Source organism: Hydra vulgaris, chromosome 10, assembly GCF_038396675.1.
Source record: "Hydra vulgaris chromosome 10, alternate assembly HydraT2T_AEP".
NCBI classification, from domain to species: domain Eukaryota; kingdom Metazoa; phylum Cnidaria; class Hydrozoa; order Anthoathecata; family Hydridae; genus Hydra; species Hydra vulgaris.
In genome coordinates this window covers 1082501-1103029 of record NC_088929.1, presented here as the reverse complement: position 1 = coordinate 1103029, position 20529 = coordinate 1082501, and the positions used below count along the sequence as shown (strand labels likewise).

Here is a 20529-nt window from a genome sequence, read left to right as displayed (position 1 = left end):
ATTAGTTATCCAGGTTCGAAACGAGCTCTGGACAAATTTTCGCGTCACGGTAAGGAAGGAGGCGTGAACTTCCTGGTTAAATGCACTTCAGCGGTGCTCTGTGACAAGACCGTAAGGACTTCTTGGGGCACCTAAAATTTATATTGAAAAAAAAAAAAAATAATAATTATCGTTACTTACGGGGACAATTTTACGCTTATATCAAAATGTAGTTTAACTACTATTTATATAAAAAGTATGAGGCACGACTTTAATTAGAAATTTAAAACAAGAAAATAAAATTTAAAACTTTTGAAACATATGGCAACCAAATAATTACTTGGTTTTTGTTTGAATTTATTTATTTATTTTATCAAAATAACTCACTTTAGCGTGAAATTTGTCCTAGTGTTTTGTACAATTAGAGTGCTCAATGTATTTAAAGAACAGAGCAATAAAAATTAGTAAAAACACTTATCTAATTAACGCTATGGAAGAAAATAAGATAAGTGTTAATATATATATATATATATATATATATATATATATATATATATATATATATATATATATATATATATATATATATATATATATATATATATTTATGTATATATATATATATATATAAATATATATATATATATATATATATATATATGTATATATATATATATGTATATATATATATATATATATGTATATATATACATATATATATATATATATATATATATATATATATATATATATATATATATATATATATATATATATATATGTATGTATATATATATATATATATGTATATATATATATATATACTGCTGTGATCAAAAAGTAAGGTGAATTTTTTTATAAAATGGGAAATCTTTATTTATTCTTCCAAATCTGTATCGTCCCCCTCAAAATAATCCCCTCCCCCAGCCCCAATGCACTTTTGCCAACGTTTTTTCCAGTCTTCGAAGCATGCCGAAAAGTCCTCGGTAGGGATAGCCTTTAATGCGCGTGCCGATTCACGTTGAATCTCTTCAATGAACTCAAAACGATTTCCACGGAGTGGTCTCTTGAGCTTTGGGAACAGCGAGAAGTCACACGGTGCTAAGTCAAGCGAATACGGTGGTTGTGGAGCAACATGGGTAGAGTTTTTGGCGAAAAACTCAAGAAGAACCAGTGCTGTGTGCGAAGGCGCATTATCGTGGTGCAAAATCCAAGAGTTATTGGCCCATAATTCCGGTCTCTTTTTGCGAATAGCTTCACGCAAACGTCGCATAACGCTTAAATAATATTCCTTGTTGACAGTTTGGCCAGTTGGAAGGAATTCATAGTGCACGACACCACAACAATCAAAGAAAACAGTCAACATGACCTTGATTTTTGAGCGACTTTGACGTGGTTGCTTCGGTCTCGGCTCGCCTTTTTCACGGTATTCACTCGATTGGTCGGTTGTTTCAGGGTCGTATGCGTAGACCCAAGTCTCATCGCTAGTAATAATTTGTTTGTAGACGTCTTGATAGTCAGAAAGCATTGCTTCACACGTTTTAACGCGACGCTCTTTTTCAAATAAATTGAGAAATTTCGGCACCAAACGTGATTTGAGTCTTCTGAGGCTCAAATGATCCTTCAAAATCGCTTGCACCGACCCAAATGATATTCCAACTATGTCAACAAGGTCTCGAATGGTTAACCGACGATTTGCAAGCACCGATTCTTTGATTTTGTTGATGTGGCGATCATCAATCGAAGTCGATGGTCGTCCGGAGCGTTCCAAGTCATCAACACGTTCTCGGCCTTCTTTGAAGTCTTTGTACCACTTGTAAACATTTTTTTGAGACATAGTCTCTTCACCGAAGGCCTTTTGCAACATTCGATACGTTTCAGCAGCAGAAATATCATTCCGCAAACAAAATTTAATAGCACTTCTTTGCTCAACAAAATTAGACATCGTGAAAATCGCCGAATGCACTTTTGGTACTTCAGAAACAAGCGTAAACAAAAAAAAATAATTATGAGTTTGACATGTAATTTGGCGCAAATGTCAATGACATTCCTACCAACTTAAAAATAAAAAAGATGCCTTTATCTTGTGGGTTCGTTTTCACAAATGATATGTTTACTTAAAAACTTTCCATCAAGTTGACATAAATCAGTCTGCCGACGACGCGAAATGAAATAACTCCCCGAAAAATTAACTCTCGGTTAAAACATTTTAGCTCCCCGGTTAATCTATTTTGAAATAAATAAATCCCGGGAGTTAAATTATTTTTAAATATGGCGAAATGGATTAACAAGGGGCCTTAAATATTTCTAACCCCTAACGTAATAAATTAACCCCTTTTTATACGCGTTTTAAATTATTTAGCTTATAATAAGTTCTATAAAACTGCAAATGTAGTTTATTTTATTGTGGGTTGTGTTGAATAAAATTATTTTGTAACTGTTCATATTTGACAAGTTTGTATATTGTTGTGAAAATAAAAAGGAGATCAAAAAATAAAAATATTGCATGAACTTCATTGAAACTTTCTCTTTTCCTAATAATAATGTTTGAGATTATATAGCTAAAACTACATATATATATATATATATATATATATATATATATATATATATATATATATATATATATATATATATATATATATATATATATATATATATATATATATATATATATATATATATATATATATGTACTACTGTGATCAAAAAGTAAGGTGAATTTTTAATTTAAACTTCCGGCCTTATTCGAATCGTCAAATCTATTACATTGGTCTTTCAGAAAATACTTTTAAAGATTGTTTTTACAAACATAAAAATTATGTTCTTAATGAAATTAAAGCTCATTCCACCAATCTTTCTAAATTTGTGTGAAGTAATAAAAAGAAGAATTTAAATACTGTCCTTTCGTGGAAAACTTTAGATCATGCTAAACCGTTTAAACTTGGTGGCAAATAGTGTGATTTATGCTTAATGGAGAAATATCATATCGTCTTCCTCGAACAACAGAAGAAAGAAAAAAGTGGTTGGTTGTTATACCAAAAGACAACATACGAGATAAGAACAACATTGTTGTTTGCGAAAGGCAAGAGCGTGCTGTGTACGTTTCGACAAAAGATTATGTAAAGAAAGATCTTTTGATCCTCCAACTGTATTCAAGTGTGTAAAACTAAGTTTAGTACCTAAACCATCTGGTTGTCTTAGAACAACTTCAAGATCTCATGCATAAACTAGAAATGTTCAACTTGGCGATTTGCTTTCAGTTTAAAAGATGTTGAAAAATCTTTTAATGGTCTGAAAACAAACATAGAAAACTTTAAATATAATGGAATTGGTATATTTAATTCTAAAGCAGAAAATCAATTTTTGATTCATTCGTTTGATTTCGTTCATAAAACAGGTGTTCCATTGTTTGCTCTAACATTAAATAATAATTTTCAGTATGAATCTTTTCATTTTGGAGTCAAATGTTTAATAAAAACACTCTTACAGAACAGAATTACTATATTAAATGGATGATCTCATATCAAAGAAGCAGTTCAATTTTTAAATTCATTTAAGATAAGCACTAAAAAAAAATTAATTCAACAGCAACTTTTTTCAATGTGCAATAAACCAGTTAGAGATAAAAAGTACTCTGTTGAAACAATGATTAGAACTTTTGAGTATTTTGCAATGTCACATGCTACATATAGTAATATCCGATAAGACCTTGAACTTCTTAGCATTACAACATTAACAAGTCTAACATCCAAAGTAAAATCTATTCATGAAGATATTTATCTACAAAAGGTTTTTTCACACTCAATAGACATTAAACATAAAAAATACATTTTTCTATTAGACGAAGTTTATGTTAAGACCATGTTGCAATACCATGGAGGAACAGCTTTTGGATTATGTTAAGACTAAGTTTATGTTAAAACTATGTTGCAATCCCATGGGGGAACAGTTTTTGGATAAGCAATTAGAAATCTAAATGTTCTTGCAAATACTGATTCAAGTTTAATTGGTATTACATTGTTTGGTGGACTCAAATTTTATGTAAAATTCTTCCTGTGCGTGACATCGATTCGATTTTTTTTTTCTGAACAAATTATTTTTTATTAATTTGCAATAACTGGATCACTAAAATTCACAGAAACTTGAATTTTATATATATATATATATATATATATATATATAATATATATATATATATATAAAATATATTTTTGAATATATATATATATATATATATATATATATATATATATATGTATATATATATATATATATATATATATATATATATATATATATATATATATATATATATATAATATATATATATATATATATATATATGTATTTATATTTATATACAGAGACGTTTAAATCTAATACTATTAGTTGACTGTTAACTTAATTTAATAAAATATGACATAAAGTTGTTCATAAATTTTTTTGTGTTATGTTAAATAGTAAGTATAAACTTGTTTGTAAATAATAAATTTTTTTGTATTACAAAATGGGTCAATTTTAGAAACCCCCGAGGAAGAACAAAATATTTGCGTTTCTTGCGTAAACAAATCCGAAACAGTTTGTTTGTTGTGTTATTCAATCAATATTTCAAAAACCCAGTTTTCAGCCATAGAAATTATTGTATTTTAAATGTAATTAAGCGATACGATAAGTAGACTAATCTAAATTTTTATAAATCATTCACCTACTTTTTACTGGTTTGGATATATTGGGTTCATTTAACGCATTCTTTGAATTTAAGCAAAAAGAAGGAGAAAACCACCCTTTTTTCGGCCATATTTAGGGCGCTGCAAAAAAATAATTAAAGTATTGGTTTTAAGGTTAAATGAAAATTTTATTTAATACAAAAAAAAGATGACTTCATTATTTTAAAAGATGCTGAGCCAGCAATCTTTATTGTTTTAGAAATAGACTATTTTTGTGTTACGCAAGTGTTTAAATATAAAATTTAAATAATGTTTTCTTTCGTTTTTAAAATTGCTTTTAACTGTTAAATCTTTAGAGTTTAAAGTGTTTCAATGTTTCTTTTAAAAATCTAATGAATGTAATAAATTGTTTTTTATTAGTTGGAAGTATAAATGCTGAATGGAGAAATATTTTCAAATATACCTGGTTTCTATGGTATCATTGTTAAAAGGTATGTTTGTTTTTTTTGCGACTGTAACATCTTAGTTTTTTACTAAGAGTCTTTTCGAAATTTCATTTTTTCTTATATTAATTTTGGAAACCAAATTTCTGAGTATGTAGAAATGATCAGTTTTTTTAGGGAAATAATTTTTAGTACTATCTTTCTCTTTGGTATTATCAGACGCAGTTCTATAAATAAAAGGAGGGGTGGGGTGAATCCATAAAATAGACCGACTGCATCCTAAATATGAAAACAAAGAAAAGATCCTCTAAACTAAAATTAACCCGACTAAAATATGTCAAACACCCGACTAAAATATTCAAAAAACAGACTATAACTTATGCGGTAGTGATATAGTCGTGAAGCGCTCGCCTCCGAGTTTGATCCCCAACACATTCCTGGTATTACTGCGCCCAAATCTCCAAGCAGCGACCTTGTTCGTTAAGGTTCGTGTTTTGGATTTAAAGAATTGAGAGAAAATTGTAACCATCGCTAAAGTAGCCTTTTAAACTGAAATGATCTTCGTGGCCTTGGAGAGGTAAATTAAAATTCAAACAAGAAAACAACACTTGAATTAACCTTTTTTTGATAGGTGTCACATCCCCACACACCATTCCACTCGTAAAATCGCCTCAAGATATCATAAGACCATCATCAATTCTTTCTCTTTACTCTAGCAACACATTAATTTTATGAAAAATTTAGGATAAACATTTTTAATTATTTTCACTTGAAACTTATTTTATAAATAAACTTATAATTTTTTTGGCTCTTTATATACTTTATTTGTATTTAGCTTTTTTTTTTTTTTTTTGTCGAAACAATTTATAACGATCCGTTAATGATATCTGTCATTGTTAATATAAATTTTAACAAACAATTTATAAGCAATATATATATCTAATTTATATTTTCAGGTTTATACTGTTTAATGAATATTTCAAGCATTAAGCTATACCAGTGTATAGCTAACAATATTGCTTCTTGTTGTAAATTAATAGTTGTTTAAAAACGCCTTATTCTAAAGACGTCTCTTTTAAACAACAAGGTGACATTTTAAATAATATAAAATTTTTTTTTAAAGGTGCCTCTTTTCGACAAATATTTATTTACACCAAAATGTCTTGTTGAAAAAACTTGTTCTTGAATTATTCTTTAGACTAGAGTCTAGAACAAGATAGATACTATAGTATCGGAAGAACACATTTCACAAATAAAATTTAAAAATTTATTAATTAATAAAGAAATAATTGCACACTATTTACTAAAATAAAATAAATCTAATCTGCTTTTTTAAATCATTCAACTAGAAAAGTAATGTTTAAAAGTTTTTACAATTTTTAAAGTTTAAAATCTACAAAAAAAAACAATTATAGTTTTGTTTTTTTCAGAAATTTTAATCTATAGCAAAATGGTTCAGGATTTTGTATTTCCATGAAAAATTTTGAGGCGTCCTATAGATATGTCTAGAAACATCTTCTAAGTCTGCAATGAGGACATTGCAGACTTAGAAGATGTTTCGAGACATTTTCAAAACATGATATAATGGAAATGTATAATTAAGTTCAAAAAGTTTGTTCGTTTTCAATGTTTGTAAAATGAAAGAACGCAGTCTTTAACATCTTTTTTATGTCTGTACATCAAACAATTACAAACCAATAAGATTGTTCCTAAATTAAAAATTACAATGCCATAATGGGAAATCTGTCCACCTTTTTTCTATATTAAAAAAATTAAGAATTTTTGCCAAATGGCTAGTTATAAAACTGTCTACAAAAGTTTTTTAAAACTTAAAATTGTTTTTTTTTTAAATGATGTATTTCCTTTGAAAACGTTTAGGATTATTAATGTAAAATATATAATTAAAGACATTCATATGAAATGTTTTAATTTTATGTTACAAAGATATGATTTCTACTATTTCAAAATACGTAATAATAAAATACATTTTAATAATATTATTTATATGCACGCTATGCATTTTTTAAATAATCTGTTAATTCTAGTCTATTCTGTAGTTTATTTAACCCTAACTTGAGAGCCTTTCTTCTAAAAATCATTTTGTTTAAAAAATTGTTTTTAAAAAATTAAAACATGAAAAATGACCATAAGCATTAGCACCAATAAACCTTTGTGAGTCTATGGATAGTTTTAGTAAAGTCTGCTGGTACCATACTAGTTCAACGAAAATATTTTATAAACTTTATTATTAAAGGCATAACCGTCTCACAACCAAAAAAACTCTAAGCTATCATCACTATCAATACAGATGAAAAACAGTAGAGACCGCCGATCCGCTCCTGTTTATTGGATTGTCGAATTGTGCACCGAACTATCTATGCTGAACGGTTCCAATTACTTATTGATTTGATCCGAAAGTAATGTATTGGAAAAAAATTCGTTAAAACTATTTCGGATTATTTTTTGGACTGCAATCCGATTTAATGCTTTCGGATCGGACTGCAATTCGAAAATTTTTTTTCGAATCGGAATCCGAACCGATATTATTTTTACGGATTTATACGAATTCTGAATAAAGAATGCTTTTGAAATAAGATTCATTTTTATTTATTTACAATATTAAAATATACAATGAAGCGAAATGGTTTTCATGTTAAGAAATCAAAAAAAAGTCAAAATCACACTGAAAATGAATCATTTTCCAAATTCATTACCTGACCACTCAATGTCTTGAATTTTGCTTAGTTGCTTAGTGTTTTGTTTCATATATACCAAAATCTTAACGTTTGAGATTAAAAGATTGGTTCTTCTCAAGCCGTATATATTCCCTGCTATTAAAAAACTCTTTCAGATGTTGATGATGCAGCTAGTATACAGAGGTTTTTTCTGACAAGCTTTGACATTATTGGGTAAATATACTGGCTTTGTTTGCAGAATTTCCGTACATTTGTACATGCTAGAACTGGTTTTGAATTCAAATACCCTTCAATTTCAGCAGAAATGGCTTTCTTGGTGCTTGTTTCACCTCCAGGATTAATGTAACCTGCACCAAACACTTTCTTCCTCAGTTGCTCAGTGAAATCAAAGCTGTCATCATCTTCATCATCTAACATTAAAGGGGAAGGAGTGTTTTGGCTGGCCAAAATTTCTTTGTTTGACAGTTCTTCCATAGTTTTCTTAACTGCAGTTTTACTACTTCAATTTTTCCCCCTCATCCACAATGCACATGCCCTTGCTGTTAGGATCTAAAAAATATGCAATAGAGAATTTAATATTCATCAGCTCACCTTCGAATCTTTTGTTTAGATATTCATTGAAGTAGTGAGCAAGCTCTGATGAAACTTCGATTTTTGGCTTGATCATCTCCTTTCTAATCTTCGAAAACACGGATCAAATTACTTTTTCGGTTTACGGACTTTTTATTGAAATATCTGCCTCAATATTTCGGAAGTATTTAGGGAGTATTATTAAAAATATTAGGCAAATATTATTTCCTTAATATTTGCCTTAATAAAACGTGATGCATGCAAACAGTTTCCGAAAAAGAACTAATTATTTAAAAGTTATTTGAAAATTTTCCTTAATATTTGTCTAAACAATAAATGATATTTTAGAGGCATGTATAATGTTTTCAACAAAAGAACTAATTATTTGCCTTAATCGTTGAAACGAACGTAATAATTTTTCAAACTAGTTTTTATCTCTAACTTTATTTCTATTTCTATTTAAGTAGAAGAAATATAACAATATAAATTTTATCGGATCAATCCACTAATTGAAGCAATCCGCAAAGCGAATTATTTCACCAAAGAACTTGATCCACAAAAAAAAAAAAACCCGCAAAAAATGAGTTTGAAAAATTCTTAACTTTTAAATCAAAATAATATAATAATGGCTTACCGTAATAAATGTAAGTGAAGTAGATTTGTTGATCTGTTGAACGAATTGTTGTAGGTTAAGATTTTCAGATAGGAATAATTGAAAGTAAAAAAGAAATCCACTATTTATAGGACACGCACAATAAAAATGTAATTTATTTGGACCACACCATTTAAAGGTGACGCAAAAAGAACGCGATTCCTATAATAAAGTTAAATTAATTCGTGAAAGATTTTCGGATTAATAATCCGAACATCAAAAAAAATCCGCAAATAAAAATCCGCTAGCAGTTCGTAAAAAGGTTTCGGATTATTAATCCGAACAACAAAGAGAATCTGAATAAAAAAATTCGCTATTAGTTCCTAAATTATTTTTTGGATTAAGGTTTGTAAAATATTTATCGATCGAACTGTTTTAATCTGCAACCATAAAGGCGTAGATATTGCCAATTTGGGATGATGTTGCCAATTTAAATAAGATACTTGATATTGTAAATTTGAATATGAGCTTTTGATCTCCAGGCTCAAAGAGTAAAAATAATTAGATAAAGTGACGTATAAGTCACAGATAAAAAAAAAGACTTTCCTCTGGCAATGATGTGGCCTGTTCTTTTAATTCTATTGGTATCATAAAAAAACTAAGTGTAAAGAGTCTATCAAAAAGGTATGATTTTTCTTTCTGGAAGGAGTAAAAAACTTTTATGTACTTACACGATCTTTTTTGAAACTCTAGGAGATTATTAGTGATATTTTTGTTTAAATGCAAAGCAAAAATGTATAGCATGTTATAAGTTGTCTAACTTGGATCAAAAAAAAGAGAGCAGTTTATAACAGTTTAGCTGAAATTGTTAAGGGCATCCTAAGTAATTTCAAGGAGAAAAGCTATTTGTAGTTATTCCAATTTTATATAAAATTACGCCAGAATCATAATGCTAAATTTTACTCTAAGTCTTTATTTGAGGACCTAATCTCAAAAGAAAATATGGTAGCTTAACTAAAACTTATAGCTAGGATGGCGCTTTATCGAAATATATTGAACGTCGTTATTAAGGATAATATAACAAAAATCTAACGGAAACGACATTTGGGTGACTTTGTGAAAGTGATTTAAAGTACATTTGCAAATCAATCGATATTTGAAGCTCTTTTAATGATTTCAAAATATAAAAATTGTTTTGCTGGTTTAGATTTTTTAATGTACGTTTATCTATTTTTTGTCTTTGATTACAAAAATTACGTTTTGACGTACACAACGTAACAAAAAAAAATTTATTTGAAAAAAAATATTTACATTATCAAAAGAAATTAGATTATTATTGTACGATGCCTGGCACAATAATAATCTAATTTTAAAAGTACTCTGTCAACGTCTTTTATGAAAAAAAGGATTAAACGGGCAGGTCATGGAAACATGTTGTTCAAGACAGGTAACTAACAAACATAAACTTAAATTTTTAAAAATTGATTCTGGTGTCAAACAAAAATGTTTTATAAAAAAAATATGGCAATTGTAGCCTAGAAACAATAAAACTATGAAAAATTTGGTTCTAATGTATAATATATGGAAAAAAAACCAGTTATTTTGTATACAATTTAATGTGGTAGTACCCTTAAGAAGAAAAAAAATTTAAATCTTGATATCATATAGAATTTTCTTGAATTGTTAGAATAAATTTTTTGGAAAAATAAAAAAAATTGTATTTCTTACCTCCTTGCCTAATATTTATACGCCTAAATTAGCAAAATTTTGGGGAAATAATAAATCTTTACGTAGCAAGAATATTTTGAGAACCACACATGTTTTACAAACCAAATTTTACAAACCGAATTTTACAAGTAGTTTTTTATAGGTTCAAAAAGTGTGCTGAATTAAAAAATATATATTAAACAGAATTTTATTACCTTCAAAATCATTATTTTATATCAATAAAACGAAGCAAAGTTATATGCAAGAAAAACGCGATATAAAAAAGTATTACAAAGCATACTAGGTTTTTTAAAAAACCAAACCTAGTGAGAAGCACCAAATATGAAGTTTAATGATATTAGATCAGAAACTAACAAGAGTTTTTGAGAAAAAAGTATAGTCTTAAGCACACAAGAATAGTTTGTAGATTTTATTGTATTTTTCAAGATATCGAGAGAAATATATCTTCAAATGCTGTTGACAAGGCGTAAAAATTTTCAGTACCACATCTATAAAGGATAACTTTGGCTATTCGATTATTAAAAGTAGACACAATTAATAAGTAAAAAATTGTTAAGATTAAAAGTTGAAAAAAAATGGTTGAACATAAAAAAAAAAAGAGGTTCTACCATCTTAAACTTGATCAAAACACTCTGAAAAGTTTAAAACCTCCTATATATAAGGTGGTAGTCAATTTTACAAAGTCATAGCTTTTAAAAGGTAGAAATATTTTTCAATAAATAAAAAACTGACAAATGAGTTTTTGCAGCGCTGTTTGGTTGTCAAAAATTTTTAATACGCTTATTTCAATGTACTTTTTCCTTCCCAATAAATACATCTGGACTTTGGTGCCCTAATTTCAAAGTATTATTGTTCTAAAATATTCGTCACCGTGATTTTTTTTTGTTGCACAAATATGAACATACATATCTGGAGGAATCTTGAACAACAAAAAGTTTTGAAATTGGTTTTTTGGTATATAGCACCTGAACCATAAAATTTCAAACTTTTATAAAAACTTATATAAATATAATAAAAAAAAGATTTTTGTTATGTACACAGAATAAAATCTAATAAAAAATTTTTTTTTCATGCAAGACTCCTTATCTTACGTCCTAAGAAAAGCTTACGTATGTATTTATTTAAAATATTAACGATTGATAGTTTTCAAAATTGTTATCATCTTTTTATTGTCTTTTTTTGTACTTTTAGAATATATTTAGCTTCAATAAGTCTTTGAATTATTAACAAATAACACAACAGAGCTATGTTTGTTTTAGTTTATCAGGCAATAAATCTTTGATCTAGACATATAGAATAGAACACACTTTAAATTAAATATTTTCAGCTTTTCCATAATTAAATTACAACTAACCTTTAACATTTTAATTTTTTGTAAACATATCTTAAATATTTGAAAAAAAAGTTAACATATCTTAAATGTTAACTTTTTTTTCAAATATTTAAGATATGTTTACAAAAGACAAACAACCAGAACGTTTAATAATTATGTTTAACATTTAATAATCAATATATGATTGTTAATTATTGGTAAATAATGTGTTAGCTTTAGTGACCTATGTGTTGAATATTAAAATATCAGAAAAATTAATTTTTTTTCAACCTGTCGGTAAACGTTCTGGCGCAACTGTTGTTTAATGTAAAGTGGTGTGAGAAAGATCTTCTCAACAGTGATCTAGGATTTATTTATAGAATTGTGCAAACCAAGCTGTACATTTTTCCTCACTGAGCCCTCTCATCCCTCGGGACGGCTCTGATTAATGAAGTGGACGGCCCTGATTAATGAAGTGGACGGCCCTGATTTATGATGTAGTGGAAAAAACTTTTTTTTAAATATGGTCACAGCTGTGTAAAAATTGACGCCATCAAGCCACACTTGGTTTTTGGCATGCAAATTACTGAAAAATACTAAATTCTAAAGTGTATTTTATAAAACCATACTACCTCCTCACCCTTAGAATCAGATTTTGCGTAAGTAGGTTAGACTTGTTAACAGACTTATTGAAGGTTGAAGATTGCCTAAAATTCACGCCTGCCTAAATTAGATATAAGCATACTCCTTGAGATTAAAATTACTAATTTAAGAATTTTTTCAGTGATCATAGATAACAAATAGGTTTATTTTTATGCTTGTTTTTAATATGGAGTTAAGAGAACGTATTTTTAGTTTTTTGATTGACCCCCTAACCTCAAAAAACCCTATATTGGTCATATATCACACGCAAAAACCATGCACGTTGATCCTATAATTAAGCCAGGTACTAGTATGATGGACACTGAGATCCCGTAGCTGGTTTTAAACTAGAAAGATGAAAATAAAAATGGGCCTAAATATTTTGTTCTGTATTTATTCTTTTTTTTTCTATATATTTTAAAGTTTGATTACTAAAAGTTTATTTAATTTTTACAATCAAAATTCAGAAAAGTACGGGGTAAAGAACAAGACCCTTGCTACCACTCCGTTGAGGCGAATTTTGCATAAACATGAAACCTAACCTTGCAATGAGATTCTTAGGTCAAAAATGTATATCAATCAAATTTTTTCTACGTTTCATAAGCATATAATGGAGTTATGATTTTTCTACCATAACTCACACCCTGGACACGCGGTTTAATAACCTGTTTTAATGAATTGTTTTCTAATAATAAGTTATTTATAAAAATAAAATATAAATAATAAATTTTCTTTTAAAAGTTATTACCTCGACGTAAAATATTATTTATTGAGATTTTTTAAATATTATAATATGAGCCCGTATCGTTACTTGTAAAAAAGAGTCCGTTATGATTAATCTGTACGTAACAAGACTCCTGGCGATTAACTACTGTCTCCTGATTTTTTTAAAATTATTTAAACGATCAAAAATATGTCTTTTGAGTCAAGTTTGATTTCCAATATAACTTTTTAGATAAATTACGAATAATTTTTTTAAAAAACCACCTAAATTGTCAAATTGTTGGTTGTTAAAAAAATTAACCTTCCAATTTTTATATTAGCTACCTGGTCCGTCAGTGAAATCTTTTGAACTTAGATTTTCTTCTTAAAGAATAAGGATGATTTTAAAAAATTACTTTAGAATGCTTTTTTATTGTAAAGCAGATTGTCGGATATAACACCATAACATTTACTTTCTAGTGAGATTTCTATTTAAAGATTTCACATGTTTAATTAAATTGATTAAGAAAATATAAAATAGTTACGATTTTGGTTGAAAAATTTATTTAAAAATTAAAATTAAAATCTATTTGTAGGCATGAAAATATGTAGCCTAAATAATATTGCAAAAAAAAAAATGATCAAAATGAAATTAACCATAAATAAAATTAACCATAAATAAATAACTAATTTAGTAAATAATTTAGAAGATACAAGATCAAAAATAATTTTCAGTTGCAAAATAGTAATTTAATGATATTGAGTCAAGAAAATTTAATCAAATGGATAAAAAGTTGCCATTTTTTTGGAAAAGCATTATAACTTAACTTTTAGCAAAACCTATTTGTATAATACATTATACAGGAGTATAAATACTTTTTATGGTTTTTGTTAAATTGCGATATAATAACATATAATTCATTTAAATAAAGGACTGATTTTGTCTCTCAGAGTAAATTAAACCCTGAATAATTATATCAGTTTCCAACCACAGTACTTCTGTGTGTCTGTGCCTTAGTTTACTAAACAATAAATACAGTTCAATAAAGATATCTACTTTGAGAGATAAAAGTGTTTAAAAATACTTGAAGATCTTTAGCAGCTTTTGCAAATCTTTTTTCATTTTTGTTTTAGTAAAATTGAGTTTTTCCCATTGAGTTGTGCATGATAAAAAATTTTATTTTTTAAAGTTAATTAAAGATTTAAATCTTTTCTGACTTAACATCATAAAAACAATCTAAACTTCTCTATTTTCTTATTGCAAAGTTTTTTAAAATTCGTATCTTGCAAATTATTTACTTAAATATTTATTTATGGGTAACTTGATCTTGGTAATTAGTTTCTTTAATTTTAGTTAAGCTACTTATTTCCATGTAAGATTTTTATTCTTATTTCTAAATAGAGAACCACAAAAATTTTCTAAATAGAGATTTTAACCACAAAAATTTTTGAAAAAAAGAAAAATATTTTTTTGAGAAAAAAAGAATCTTTTTTTCTCAAAAGATTAATTCTTTTTGCTTTTTTATTGTTATTACTATTATTATTATTTTTATTGCCATTACGATTTTTATTACTATTATTATTATTATTATTATTATTATTATTATTATTATTATTATTATTATTATTATTATTGTTATTATTACTATTAGTAATACTGTTTTATTATTTATACTTATTATATTATTATTTTTTTTATCGATATCATAAACACCAGTATGATAATGTTATGATTATGCCATTCGGTGTATAGTCAGATATAAATTTTGTAAAAGTCCTTGAAAAAATTATATTGTTAAAAATCCTTTGACATTTACTCTGAAATTTAAGTGTAACATAAATTTGTGTTAAAATATTTTAGAAATTAAAAAGATTAAAAAGTTATTTAAAAAGATTAAAAAAACAATTTTTTTGTTTTTGTGCAACAAATTCAATAGAATTTTATTCATATATTTTGATAGTTAGCAATGGTTGTGAAAATGGTTGGTTTGAGTATGGAAAGTATTGCTATTTTTTCCAAAATAAAACATTGAAAGGAAAAAATTGGAGTGATGCATCGTTATCATGTCAATTTATGGGTGGACATTTGTTAAGTATTGAGGATGAAGCTGAAAATTCTTTTATTAAAAACATTCTTAATGATGACAGCCTAAAAAAAGATAATTATTGGATTGGTAAGAAAATTTTTGTTTTTATGTTTTATGTTTTTAATTTTAACTGTTATTTGTTCTTTTATGAATTTACTTATATAATGAAAAACAAAACAAGTTTATAATTTACATTATGTAAAGATATTACATTATATTTTAAAATGTTTTTGTGAAAGGACTCAATGATGATTGCAACAACAGAGAGTTTAAGTGGTCAGATAGCAAAAATTTAAAATTCTCTAATTGGTTGCCAAAAAAACCTAACAATCTTGTAAATGGAGAAAACTGTGTTGAAACAAATAGGATTGGTTGGAATGATAATGACTGCACTAATTATAATGGATTTATTTGTAAGTTCGTAAAAGGTAGGACTTAGTTATGTTTTAATAAATAAGTATAGTTTTAATGTAACAAACTTTTAGTATCTGATTTTATAGCTACATTTAAACTTATTTCAGAGTTTATTTCTTACTCTTTTCATCAAAATATTTTTACAAGAGTCATTATTAATTTTTTTTTTCTGTTGATAAATTAAACTTTTAAGATTTATAAACAAAAATATATTAAATATTTTTTTTCCAAGAATTCATTATAAATTTGTGCATTTAAAAGTATTAAATAGTTAACTATATGATAAAATGGCAGTAAATAAAATAATGAAAAAGAAAACTGATATATACCTTAATATGTTTATATGTTTGTATAATTCTTTTTCGGCATACCTTAGCATTTAGCCAGTTGAAAGTGAGTGAGCACCTAGCTAAGGAATAGCTAAATTAATAGCAATTCAACTTAAATTGCTGTAACCTAAATCTAAAGCTAGTTAAAAGCTAGATATTGTAGTATTTTAGCTAGCAATATGGTTACGATATATAATTAGCTAAATATTGTCGCTAGCTACTACATAACAACAATTTTACACCTAGAAATCATTCTATAGCAGAATTTTATTGGCAAAACTCGTAATAGCTGCTCAAAAATACCTTTATAGGTCCACTGCAAATCTACAAAAACAATGTTTGCTGGGCAGTTATAATGTGACATAGCAACCTATCTTTTTAGCAATATATATATATATATATATATATATATATATATATATATATATATATATATATATATATATATATATATATATATATATATATATATATATATAAATATGTATACATATATAAATAAATGTTACAAAATCATAAACAAGGAGTACGATATAATTTAACATGAATTTTAATAAGTGGTATATAGCGAATAAACTTTCCTTAAATACTAATAAAACAAATATATTTTATTTGCTAAGCCATCTAAATCTGAAAACTTTACATATAAACTACCAGAACTAACAATTAACAATATTGTAATATTGCATGAGCAATATTGCAATATTCAATTCTCCTATTATAATATTGCCTGGACAATATTACAATAAGACAATCATTAAGTAATTTCAACATTTCACCAACATCACTAAAAAATTTTGACTTCATAATTACATGTCGGGGACCTCGCTTGAGGAACTCGGTTCTTAGCAGAAATATGTAAAAGATAAAATCTACTGATATATTTACAAGAACTAAAAAAAACTCTAACAGTTAGTGTTTTTTTTAGTTCTTGTAAATATATAAATATAAATATATGTAAATATGTAAATATAAGTTAGTAACTAGATTTAAACGATGCATACACATTTCATTTTTTTCAAAAACTAATAACTTTATTTTATGATATATCTCTATTGTTGTTTTTGTTAGTCTGTTTTAATTTTGCATAAAAAATAAAAAAGAACAAATCTAAATCTTAAAAACGTTTTGAATCTTTTTACATTCTACATATCTTTTAAATATTAAATGTATATAGGTACATATACCGATTTATAAAATTTTTTATATACATTATAAAATACGCTATTTTTATATTTACGTTATTTTACAATATGTATATGGACCAATTTGTAAGATTTTTAAAAGACTTTTTCTTTATTGCAAATTTTATAGTTTTCATTCAAACTTTTTAACATTTTCAAGTTTTTGTTTTTGCAAGCGTTCCTAGGTAACATGTGCAGTTTTTTGTCTTGCATGCATTGGCATTTTATTTTACACAACTTCGTCATGGCCGTTTGCAAATTTTATAAACAAAACAAAGCAGAGGTAACAAAATGGGAGATTAAAATAATATTTATTCTATTTAAATAAATAACAAAAATTTTAAATAAAATTAATAGTTTGTATACTGCTTATATTTTTGTTTCTTTAGAGTGGTTGTTATTTTTAAGCAACAAAATTTGAAAAGTAGAGCAAAAATAAAAAAACACTCTTTGATCGACATTAAAAAGAATGATTTTCCTATATTTTATTTGTTTTTTACTTAAAGACGAAATAAATTGCTTTCTGTTTGTAAAATATATTTGCATAATTTTAATGTAACAAGTATATTTTATTCCAATATAAAAACGTCTATGTAATGCATGCGTATACTTTTATGTATAACTTTTTTTATTATATAATTATACTTGTTTGATCGTTAGTATACCCACCTCAGGCTTATTTGGGTTAGGCGTAAAATTCATAGTCAGAAATCTAAAAGTGAAGAAATGTGTATCACTTATAAACATACAACAAAAAAGATTTATATATATATACATATATATACATATATATATATATATATATATATATATATATATATATATATATATATATATATATCATATATATATATATATATATATATATATATATATATATATATATATATATATATATACATATATGTATATATATATATATATATATATATATTTTTTTTTTTGTTATTCACCTCGTCAAGGCCGATAAAGCCACTACAGATGAGGAGGCTACTTAATAGTGGTTATAACCCTCTCTCAACTCTATAACTCCGAAACACTAACCTTGACGAACAAGGCTGCTGCGTGGAGAAACAAGTTGATATATATATATATATATATGTATATATATATATATATATATATATATATATATATATATATATATATATATATATATATATATATATATATATATATATATATCATATATATATATATATATATATATATATATATATATATATATATATATATATATATATATACATATATACATATATATATATATATATAAAAAAGAAAAAGTTCAAATGCATAACCGGATTTTTTTTTTTTATTAGTTTATAGACTGCCTGCCCCAACCAAACCCTTAGTCGATGTAGCAGCACTCCCTTGCGAGTCAGGCTAAAAGATAGTAGATGTAGAAGCACTCCTTTGCGAGTCAGGCTATTTGTCAGTCAATATAGCAGCACTCCCTTGCGAGTCAGGCTATTTGTCAGTCGATGTAGCAGCACTCTCTAGTGAGTCAGGCTATAAGTTAGTCAATGTAGCAGCACTCCGTTCAAGATTTACAGTAAAAAAAACAAAAGTAATTTATTTAAAAAAACAAAAAATAAAACATTTTGATAAAAAAAATAAAATCAAAATTTACATTGTTAATATTGTTAAAAACATTCAATGTTTTAATAAAACATTCTGGTCAATTAAATTTGCGTTTTTGCGGCTTTTTTAAAAAAACGATTAATTTGTAATTAAATTAATGGTTTTTACTTTCTGACAACACGCAAATGTTGGACGAAAGTCAAAAGTAATTTAAAGTGACGTATGTGTTGGGGTAAGAATCGCTTTTTTCCTTTCTCTCTTCCCAAAGACAACAAACTATAGATCTATATATATATATATATATATATATATATATATATATATATATATATATATATATAATATATATATATATATATATATATATATATTTATATATATATATATATATTTATATATATATATATATATATATATATATATATATATATACATACATATATATGTTTTGCTGACTCGTGAATTATAGTTAAATTTTTTAGGTTGCAAAAAAATTTTTAAACTTATTATTCATTTTTAAACTTATTATATATTTTTAAAAAATTTTTAAACTTATTATATATTTTTCATGTTGTATCAAGGAAATAAGTTCTACTAATAATTTATTCATATCACTCCTGTTTCTGTTGTTCATGTTATTTCTCAGAATTCTTTTTCAAATTTTAGTGAAAGCAACATTTTCATCGCAGTCCTACATGGGTATTCTCTTAATTCTTTCTTAACTATTTAAGTGCTTAGTCAAAACTTTCTTGCCTGATTGAAAACTACTTCTGCTTTTAGTTTTTATATTGTTAGAAGTCTTTTATCACCCTAAATAGTTTTTTAATATTACAAGCAAATTATTTGAATTTTAAAGTTTAATATCCTCGAATATCTCATCTCGCGTTTTAAACAATTTTTCACTCATAATTAATACAGATTTTGATCCTATCTTTTCTTCATGTTTTGCTGACTCGTGAATTATAGTTAAGTTTTTTTTCAACCTCTTGAACTTTTTTCTTTGTTTTCTGTTTCTTTCTCTCAACTCCTAAATGAAATAGTGGTTGCTTGCAGTTTTGTTAAAAAGAAGTTAAACTAAAAAAATTTCTTTTATTTAAAAACATTTATGATTTTATGTCTTTTAAATAAATTTTGAAACAATAAAAAGTAAAATCTGGTTTATTATTTAAAACTACTTTGTGTATTTATTTTAGAAAACAATGATTCTTGTGCCATTGGTTGGATGAATTATAAAAATTTTTGTTATTTGTTTCAAAGTAAAGATAAAAATTTTATTGGAATTGATTGGTTTGACTCTTATTTATTTTGTCTCTCTAAAGGAGGAAATTTGCTTAGTATAGAAGATCAAGAAGAAAATTCATTTGTTACAAGTATTCTAGAGAGCAATAGTATGAAAGACCAGAATTTCTGGATTGGTATGATTCCTGTTTTACAAACACACACACTCACACACACACACACACACACACACATATATATATATATGTATATATATCAGGCCTTGTTAAAAAGCGCTACGCAGCTAGCATTTTGCTTGCGAAAAGGCGATTTGCCTATGCGTTCAGCAGTTTTGCGCTACGCAAAAACTTATATCTTT

At 26.1% G+C, this 20529-nt stretch overlaps 1 protein-coding gene across 4 annotated transcripts in view; it reads left to right on the top strand.

Moving 5' to 3' along the window:
• Window positions 1-20529, top strand: part of LOC136085711 (uncharacterized) — a 123538-nt gene that overhangs the window by 10272 nt on the left and 92737 nt on the right. For all 4 annotated transcript variants that reach the window (XM_065807032.1, XM_065807031.1, XM_065807030.1 and 1 more), the window contains exons 2-5: window positions 5070-5140; window positions 15296-15508; window positions 15661-15849; window positions 20126-20347. In XM_065807032.1, coding sequence (XP_065663104.1) covers window positions 5089-5140; window positions 15296-15508; window positions 15661-15849; window positions 20126-20347 — 676 coding nt within the window. In that variant the 5' untranslated portion in view covers window positions 5070-5088. The remainder of the gene's footprint in view (window positions 1-5069; window positions 5141-15295; window positions 15509-15660; window positions 15850-20125; window positions 20348-20529) is intronic.